The 10,075-nt window shown below is 41.7% G+C and overlaps 1 protein-coding gene across 1 annotated transcript; it reads left to right on the top strand.

The window, feature by feature from the left end:
* Positions 1–4,059: 4,059 nt before the first annotated feature.
* Positions 4,060–5,570, top strand: LOC118830843 (transformer-2 protein homolog alpha-like). The gene is made up of 2 exons (XM_036737849.1): positions 4,060–4,483; positions 5,292–5,570. The coding sequence occupies exons 1-2, from the start codon at positions 4,129–4,131 to the stop codon at positions 5,306–5,308; spliced, it is 372 nt and encodes a 123-aa protein (XP_036593744.1). The 5' UTR covers positions 4,060–4,128; the 3' UTR covers positions 5,309–5,570.
* The last annotated feature ends 4,505 nt before the right edge of the window (positions 5,571–10,075 follow it).

Genomic DNA, 10,075 nt, shown 5'->3' on the forward strand with positions numbered 1-10,075 from the left:
CACACCTTTCTTGGGGATGTCAATTCTTGTCCTGCTTTGGATAGATACTTCCTCTCCTCCCCTTGTTCTCTGAGAGAAAAGGAGACTAGAGAAAGAAAACAGTATTCCACAGTCACCCTCTCAGAGGCAAAACCAGATTTCCTAGACTCCGGGGTGGGGGGTCGGGGGCGGGGGTGGAGTGGAGGTGGAGAATGACTTATTTAATTTTTGTATCTCCTCCAATTATTTACTTCAGTCCCTTCAAGCATTTACTAAATATTAGCTAAGCACTGTGGGTCACATAGTATAAGCCTAAAAGAACTCCCTTTTCTTTGGTATGTGTATGGGTACTTCTCCGCTGATGCCCATCCCATGTATTGTTATTTCAGTCAATAAGTCTGTCTTCTAGAAGTGCTCTGGATCAAAAATTAATAATCATTAGGAGTACCAATTTGATCTGAACTTTAATGGGCCATCATCTTCAGAAGCATCAGAGAAAAAACATGAAAAAGCTACAGTATATACTCCAAGGCTTTCTTGAGCAGTCTCTTTCACAGCTTCATTTTCGACTGGCATAGCCTCCTTCCAAAAACATAGAGGTTTACACATCACACACCATGATGAGACATCAGAGTGAGATTTTACTGGAGGCTTTATCATATACAAACTTTTGGTGATGTAATTGTTAAGAGAATGAGAATGGATTATTTCTTTCTACTGTTTGATGATTTTAGAGTTTTTTTTTTATTTTGGGGGGTTGCGAGGAGGAGAAGAGAGGTGAGCTGAGTAGACATGAGAAGTCTACAAAGAGATCAGATTCCACACAGTCTGACTTTAAAAGTGAGAGGAGGAGGAGAGTGAGCAAGAAAGGAAAGCAGAATGCTTTGCTTTGTGATGCGGGACTTTCATGCTCCTCCCCCACCCCTATTGCTCCCCTTCCCCATTCCTGGTTCCACCTCCAGGGAAAAAATCAAGAAAGACATCCTTGGAAGAGGTAGTGAGGTGACTCAGCTGGAAGGGATGGGCTCCAGCTGTACCAAGCTGGGGGCTATGCCGGGCCAAAGATATGAGTATGCCCTGAAGAAGTTTTTGGCCTGTGTTACTGAGGACAACTTCTCTTTTTCATCAGAGGAGGAAGATCAGGCAGAAGAGCTCCCAAAAGTTCAAGGAACGCTTCTCCTGATGGAGGAGTCCTCCCCAGAGGAACATCATTCCACCAGTCAAAAGGAAGACCAGACCCCTCCAAAAGTAGAGACGGACAGCAGCCCACTTTTCCCAGACACAACCTGACCAACCACCAGAGTCACCCAGAAGAAGAATGGATGCAACCGTAAGACCCAAGAAGAAACCCATTCTGGAAAAAAACCAACAATAAAAAGGCTTCTCCAAGGAATTTCATTTCGCACCCCTTCTGGTCCCACTTCTCAGCCTGGTTAGAGAGGGGTCCTTAGGGACTTGGGGATCAGAAATGAGCAGGCCAAGAACAGAAGTCAGGCGTTTCTTTGCCAGGCAAGATTTCTGGGGCTTTGCCCAGAATGGTGTGTGTGGGTGGGGAGGATTATTTGCCTCTTCCTTGGTGTCTGGGGAAAGATGTTTTCTCTTCATGACACTTTAGAGACAATGTATCATCCTGTGCCTTATCATCATACCTGAAAAATCTTCTGCTGGCCTTTATTACACAGTAAAACTTCAGTGGGGTCTTCATGTGGACCTGGGCCATCCTTCCCTTCCCTAGGGGTCCCAATGCTGTGATGCACCCTTTCCTACCTCTCTCTACCCTTTGAAAGGACCCACAGGCTAGACCTAGAAGACAAATGATATCCTTTCTCTTGGTGTGAAATTTCACCTAGGGTCGGACTTCTTTTATCAGTGTCATCATACCCCTTCCTCCTTCCTCTCCCCACTCAACTTTTACTTGAAAAAGAGTTTCTAATTATAGCTCTATGTGAGAAATTCAAGAGAAGAGACTTAAGATGTTCCTTAGAAATGAAATAACCTTAGGGAAATTAGGGGAAGGTCCTAGATAAGAGTCAAATGGGCCAAAAGTCAAAGGTTATATAGTCCCCATCTCTGGATGAAGCTATGTATACATGTGTATATGTGTGTGTGTGTGTGTGTGTACGTGTGTGTATGTATGTGTATATGTGTATATTTGTGTTTATATGTATCCATGTGTATATATATATGTGTGTATATATACACACACACATATGAACAACCAGGACCCTATCCACCCACTCTTTAAAAACTGTTCATCGAGATTCCCCTTTTCCCCATGGGAAGAACCTAATTCATTGTTTAAGCTTCTCCCTACCAGATAATATCTGACTCAGATTTCCCTAGTCCTAGCGTCCTCCCCTTTATTCGAGTTGGAAGAGCTTGCCCTTAGAAACAAATAGAAATGAGTGTGTTGACAATAGTCATCCTCCTTTTTTATACTTGAGCTCCTTTCCTGGGAAGGAGTCCAGGAATAATAGTGTGGGTGGTGGTCAGAGCATGCAGAGAGAGAGAGAGAGAGAGAGAGAGAGAGAGAGAGAGAGAGAGAAAGGTGGGTGGGGGGGGGATCCTGGAAGAGATAAGGGTTGGAGGGCCCTCCTAACTCCTTTTTTGCTTTGTTGTCATTAGTCATCTCAGTCATGTCTGGCTCTTTGTGACCCCTGTAAGCCTATTTGGGGTTTTCTTGGTAAAGATACTGGGGCATTTCCTTCTCCAGCTCATTTTACAGATAAGGAAACTGAGGTTAACAGAGTTAAGTGACTTGCCCTCCAGAGTCACACGGCTAGTAGGTATCGGACACTGGATTTGAACTCAGGTCTTCCTGATTACTCCAGGTCTGGCATTCTGTCCGCTGTGCCTAACTCTTTCATCACTCTTTAAAGCCTGAGCAAACATTGTTCCTACCTTCTGGACCCAAATAAGAATTACTCATACTTTTGTCTAACAAAAGGATTCAACTAAAATTGTCCCTTCCAGGGAAGGGAGAGCAAAGATCATTCTATTTTAATGGTGAGGAAATGGAGGCACAGGGCACTAGGTACCCAGAGGATTAGAGCCAGAAGAAACTTTATACAGATCATCTAGTACCACTTACTCATTTGACATAAGAAACTAAGGCCTAGAAAGAGGTTAAAGTGACTTATAAATCAGAAAACGGAGAAGGCAATCTGTACTCTCAGCTCACACTCTCCTATAAAGTTAAATAGGAATATTCAAGTGTCCTAAGGGTGCAGAGGAAAATGGATGGCAAGGGCTGAAAGGTAATTTAGGTAGGTCCATAAGGAAGTCAGAATTTTAATGAGGCAGGGAGTAGAGGCAAGGCATCAACCTGGAGAACCTTAGGAGGCAGTAGAAGGACCAATGACCCAGCAGTTCTCCATATCACCAGAAGAAATTAGTTGACTCCCAGTCTCATCGAAGTTCAATCAAGCAATCATGGTGGAGGAAAGAGAATACCCTTCAGTGGTGATGTCTTCTGCCCTGTCAAACCCAATGGATTTGAGGATGGTCCAATGGCTGGGGTGGGGAGCAGTGGGGGGAGATGGGGACAACTAGGTGAACTAGGTCTTCCTGAGGAAGAGGGGTAGGGATGGGGAATAGCAACCTAAGCTATGTTCCCTAATCTCTTTGCAACATGGTTTATACCCAAATGACAATAGATTAATACATGCCTGTGTGTTTCTGTTTTATTATACCAGAGATAGTGGTGGCAGGCCCAGAATGCAAAACTCTTCTAGGGAAAGTTGACTCATTAAAAGCAAGTCCTAATTAAATCTCTGCTGCATTAGGGTGGTCTGTAAAAGGAGCCCCTACAATCTAGCCCTTCGCTTGCTGTTTTGTACAGATCACAACCCTTGGGAGAAGCATTTTTCCTCCCAAATGAGGGCATGTCTATTATTTCCCATGCTTTCAGCTCCATCCCTATTCCTCTCTCTACTTCCTAAGCCCCTCCTTGCTCTCCCCCATTGCTCTAGCTGCCTCTGGTGCCCGCCTCCACCTCCCCACTGACATCACAATCCAGTCCTCTTTCCTGGCTAACAATGGTCCCCAACTATATAACTCAGGCTCTGTACACCTTATTCTGTAAAGCCAGACTAGACGGGAGAGGAGTAGGTGGCCTTTGACCTCCACGAGTGTTCGTGGGCACCAAAGATGCAGGCATTCCTTGCTGCTCGGACCCAGAACCGAAACAAATCTAGGCAAGAGAGTCCAAACCAAAGTCAAAGCCAAAGCCGTAGCCGCAGCCAGAGCCGGAGCTGGAGCCAGACTCCCAGCCGTAGCCGCAGTAGGAGCCGAAGTCAAAGCGCCAGTCCGAGCCCTAGTCCACACAGGCACCACACCAGGACGGCACACTCCCATCGCTCTTCATCCCGAGCCCATCCCCACACTCACTCCCACTACCATTCCCATCATTCCAGCAGTTATCCTAAAAGAAGGAAGGCAACAGGGGTAGCAAAAAGGAAGGCCAAGAAAGGCCGGTCAACATATGGAAGGAAGAAACGAGCAGGTACTGGATGGGGCTAGCTCCTCCTTATCTCCCCACCCCAAAAGGTTGAACGTTCTCTCTCGCTCCCTCCCCTCCCCCAAAGGGTTGGTTCTCTCTCTCCCTCTCTCCCCCCTTTCCTCCCCTCCTCTTCTCTTTTCCTTCCTCTCTCCTCCTCTCTTTTCCTCCCTCTCTTTCCTTTCCTCTCTCTTCTCCTTCTCTGTCTCCTCTCTTCTCTTTCCCTCTCTCCTCTGTTTCCTCATCTCTTATCTCCTCTCTTTCCTTCCTCTCTTCTCTTTCTCTTCTTTTTCCTTTCCTCTCTCTTCTCTCTCTCCTCTCCCTCCCTCCCGCCTTCCCCCTTCCTCTCTCTTCTCCCCGCCCCTCCCCCATCTGCCTTGGTGCCATCCTGCATCACTAAACTCTCGAGGATTCCTAAAGGTAATCCAGGCCTTGGTTTCCAAGACCTAATCTTGACGCCTCAAGCAGCACCTATGCCCCTCCCCATGCCTGGCTTTTCTGTTTCACCATGTTGGGTCTATTTTTCTAGTTGTTGTATCTTTTAAGTCAATGGAGAAGCCGGTATTGTCAAGTCCCTGAATTTTTCAATAAATTTAGCCAGTATACCCCATAGCTAATCTCAAGCAAAAAGGAAGAAGAGATGAGCATGGAGGTTGTATTTGGACCTGCTTTGGATTCCATCTCAGTCCCTTGGAGACTGGACCACCTGTGCTCCTTTTGTAATAAGGAATATTCTAATTCTAACATCTCTCCCTACCCCCACCCTCACCCCCACCGCCATCCCATTGATCTTGCTTTTCTATCTCTGGGACAGGGAGGAGAAGAAAATGATATCTCCCCACCCCCTTACCCCTGGGGGGCTGTTCCTGTGCCATGGCTTCCACACTGATGAGAAAGAAAAGAACATCAACTTGAAAGCTAGGAAGGAAGAAAACGAACTTTTTACAGGAACGCACGTAGATGGTGATTTCTACACAACATCTTAAAAAGAAAATGGAAAATGGAAGGCTAGCATGACTCTGGCGTTTCACTTCATCCCCAAGATAATAAAGGTCACCTGTTGTGAAACTAATAAAATCACCATTTTGTTGTTTTGGGGTCCTTTGGGATTCTCTCTCTCTCTCTCAAAAAAAAAAAAAGAAGTCAAGGAAATTGAAAAGCAAAAGTTGTGTTTGACAGGTAATGAAAATATTAGATTAGATAATTAGATCCTTAAATATGCATCATCAATCAACTAGAGGTAGTTTTTTGACTTAATTTTTTTCTTTTCCAGATTAATTTCACATTACATGTTTATATGTTTTATATTAAATACAAGCTATAACATCTGAATGTGGCCTGAACCAGATTAAAATGTAAATGGGAAATAAATAATAATAGAACATAGATAATGTTACTGTGGTTTTCTAAGTATCAGTATGTAGCCCAAAGAAATTCTTATCTATATTCATAGTCCTTAGTTTTTTGATATAGTAATCTCCCACAATTACACATTAAAAACAAATTTTTAAACTTTTTTAAAAAAAGTTTTGAGTTCCAAATTCTATTCCTCCCTCCCCTTTCCCTGAGATGATAAGCAATTGATATAAGTTAGACATGTGCAATCATGTTTATTTTCATATTTAACTTAAAATTTTTAAGAGGAAGAAACCTTTTAATCATATGATCCTTATTGTAAAGTGGCCAACATTTTGAATGTTGACAGAAGTATTTTTTAAAAATTGTCATTGTGTCAGTTCAGGCTTTTGAACTTTGTGAAACAACATACATTTGGGAAGAAGGAAACTAAATGAAAAAAGAATTTCACCAAATTTCCCTCTTCCCCTGGTATTTTCAAGGTATGGCTTTCACTAATTTTTGTTAAAGGATCCAAGAACCCTCCCCTCCAATAATGAGGGAAAATAGCAATATATAAATATTAGAATGTATCTAACATATATTAGACTCGTATAGGGGGAGGGAGAATCCAGGAGTGCAGTATGGAGAAAAAAAATTGTATAGAATGTGTAAAGAATTAGAATCATGTTGGGGAAGAAAGATAGATAGATAGATCCGGAGAAAGACAGACAGAGAGAGAGAGAGAGAGAGAGAGAGAGAGAGAGAGAGAAAGTTTACATCCCTCTTGTAAAAGTGAGTTTGGAAACCAGTAATGTTGAATCTATAATCAAAATGTTGTCTGTCTTATTAAAAAAAAAAGCTTTCAAGAGAAGCAGACATCTTATGTCATAATGGGTAGAAAAGAATCAGGTAAGACTCTTGGAATTCTAAGATGCTCGGACATGATGTTGCTTACTATTGCCAAACATGCTTGAAGGATGGAGAGAAGGGAAAAAAATGCAGAGAGAAAAGGAAGAAACTCCTAGGGGTGAGAGGGAAGGAGAGAAAGATAGAGGAGACTGGCAAGGGCAGAAAAAAGAAATCAAATCCTTAAGGATCTTCTGGTGTGAGCATTTCTAATCTTACTAATCACAATTTATAACCCACCAAGGCCAAGTTTAAACTCCTCTGGATAGGCAATTGTTTGCATGAAGATGGAACTGTTACTTCAATTTAATAGGAACTAATGAAAGTGTCAAGCCCTAATGACAGAGTAGGAGCTTAAATTATGAGCCTAAGTATTCAAGAGCTGACACCACGACTGGTCAAAGCATAAATATATTATGAATAAGGGGGCTTCTTCTTTTTTTCTGACCTTCAAATTTGATTGGCACCACCATTTCCCTGCCTAGCAGAAGCATCTCAAACTACCTTCCCTACCACAGTGTGAAAGAATAAAGTTATCCATCTACACAGGTTGCTCTCTAAGTGGCTAAGTCTAAAAAGACTTGGGGGAGGGGACTGTCAACCCAGGGCTTCTGAGGTTTATAGAATCTGCCTTTCTGGGAGAGACTGACTTGACTAACCTGGCAAACATTGTAAACTGCCTTTTCTAGAACAGTGATTGTGACTGACTGTATTCAATTTGCCTGTCAGTCAACCTTGGTTCCTGAGCATCATTTGATTTGCCACTGCCAATCAAGGATTAAAAAAGAGAAATAAGCAGGAAGAAGAGATTCTAAGTCTCTGCCTTTCTTCCACACTCTTCTGCTCAATCCTTCCCTTGGCAATATTGTCATTGCAATCTAGCACAGATGTTTTACACAATTAACCTTCAAAAACTGCTGCTTTCAGCTCCAGTTGAAAGGCATGAAAGTTAAGTCTTACTCAATTCAATAACTAGAATCCAGGGACTGGATTAATGTTTGTCTGGCACATAGGATATAAGTAGGCAACTTAATAATGTTTCTGGAATAAATAGAATTCTGATTTATCAAGAACCAGTATGTGCATACACTTACTTTGGAGATAAAAGGTAAAGTGTGGGCTCTATCTTGGACAGGAAGAGGAGGAAGGGGGAGAGGGGGGAGAAGGAGAAGAATTATGAATTAATTTATCAAGAACCAATATTGCATAAACTTTGTGGACACAGGAAGATGTGAAAGCTCAATCTGTAACAGATGATGGATTTCCCCGTGGACAAGAAGGGGGTCAGAGAAGAGGAGGAGAGGGAAGGAGAGGGGAGAAAAAGAAAGAAGGAAGGAAGGAAGGAAGGAAGGAAGAAAGAAAGAAAGAAAGAAAGAAAGAAAGAAAGAAAGAAGGAAGGAAAGAAAGAAGGAAAGAAGGGAGGGAGGGAAGAAAGAAAGAGAGAGAAAGAAAGAGAGAAAAAGAAAAGAGAAAGGAGAGAGTAAGAAGAAAGTGAGAAAGAAAAGAGAAAGAAAAGGAAAGGGAAGGAAGAAAGAAAAAGAAAAAGAAAGGAAGAAAGAAAGAAAGAAGAGAAAGGACAGAGTAAGAAGAAAGTGAGAAAGAAAACAGAAAGGAAAGGGAAGGAAGGAAGGAAGGAAGGAAGGAAGGAAGGAAGGAAGGAAGGAAGGAAGGAAACTGGCATGGCAGGAAGACATGGTTCGTTCAAATCCTATTCTCTTATGGTTCATACTGGCTATATTTGTGGCTGTGTGATTGCTAGGAAAATCACAGCTCTCAGTACTAGTGGGCAAACTGTATAAGTTACAGAGGAGATGCTGACTTGTTTGGTGGCAGTTTCTTCTAGAAGTTCCCTATACTGAAATCAGATCTGCTCCTATTTCATGAGAAAATTTACTTTGCCTTGCACTTGTACTGTATGATTTCTATGATTGTATTAATCAATTCTTTCTTATTTGTCCAGGGACTCTCCCCAGCCTCATTGATTTCAAACCTCTCCCATTTCTTTAAAAGGGTGCGTGTGTTTGGGTGGGATCAAACTTCTCCCCAAATCTCAGGCACATGCCATCCTCTAAGACCAGACATAGATTTAGATCATTTACCTTGGCCCTTAAATAGAGAACTTGTGAACAGTGTTTATTATTCCTATTTTATATATGTTTATGGGAAGCTTGTTTTTGCCTCACAATGCATAGTATGATTTTTATGATTATATGTATAAAATATATGTATAATAAGTATATTACATGTGTGTGTTTCATGCCTTTTAGACATCCTAAAAATCATCCTTTCTCCTCCCTTCCAATTCATGAAGCTTCATTAAGAAAAAGGTGTTAAACTTCTTCCCAAATCACTGTCATCAACAGTGACACCAAACAAGAGTTTGGTGACTGCTTTTATTAATTTTATTATTAATAATTAACACTTGTGATTTTATTAATAATTAATATTGTTAATTTGGTTGCTTCTTTAAATAGAGATGAGAGAGGGGAGCAAGTAGAGGGAAGCAGCTTCATAAAAAATAACAATTTTTCCAGTAAGCAAACTGAGCACAAAAAACTAAATTGTAAGGAAGCATCTGAGTAGTAGCTAAGCCATCTGCTACCAGAAGTAGAAAAATAGAATCATTTTTAAGGGGTGGAGGAAGAATCTTATCCATTCAGCATGCAGGAAGAAATATTTTATGAGCTTTGAGCTAATGAAAAGCTTGTTCTCACTATCTATCCTCTTGCCAACATGCCCCAATCAGTTCTTGCACGACACGGTGGGGTTCTCCTAGCTTCTGAATCTCTCATTACCCACAACAGGAGCTTCAAAGGGACTCAAGTCTCAGCATTCAGCATTTGATCCTGACCACTGCATTTTTCTCCCTTTACGAGTAGGAAACTAAATGGATCTTCCAGCTTCCTATCTCAGGAGCCACCTCTAAATCTGAATTCAAAAAGACAGTACCAAATCCAGCAACCTCTGAGAACAAAGTCAATCTGCTCTCCATTTTTTTTGGAGTCCCGTGCCTCCATGGTATTTAGGCAGGAGCCTGGAAGCCAAGGAGTTTGTGGAAAGATGAATATAAGACAGAAACTTGCCCTGATCTATACGATCTAATAGGAAAGGCAATCGGACAATTATACAAATTAATATAATCCAAATAGTTATATAAATATCTATAATCCAAAGCCAAGTTGAAAGAAGAGTAAAAGGAGAACAGAAGGGGAGAACATCCAAGAAAGAGATGGGGAGAGTAAGGAGAAAATAAGACACAAAGAAAGTTAAGAATTCGGAGATCAGGATGGAAAATTTGTTGTTCAAGATCTTGGAAGTACAGAAAGAACTTTGCAATGACAATGATGTAAAGAC

Source organism: Trichosurus vulpecula, chromosome 9 (genome assembly GCF_011100635.1).
Source record: "Trichosurus vulpecula isolate mTriVul1 chromosome 9, mTriVul1.pri, whole genome shotgun sequence".
Taxonomy (NCBI): domain Eukaryota; kingdom Metazoa; phylum Chordata; class Mammalia; order Diprotodontia; family Phalangeridae; genus Trichosurus; species Trichosurus vulpecula.

Coding starts and splice junctions, on each gene's coding strand:
- LOC118830843 (XM_036737849.1), top strand. CDS start 4,129: ATGCAGGCATTCCTTGCTGCTCGGACCCAGAACCGAAACAAATCTAGG.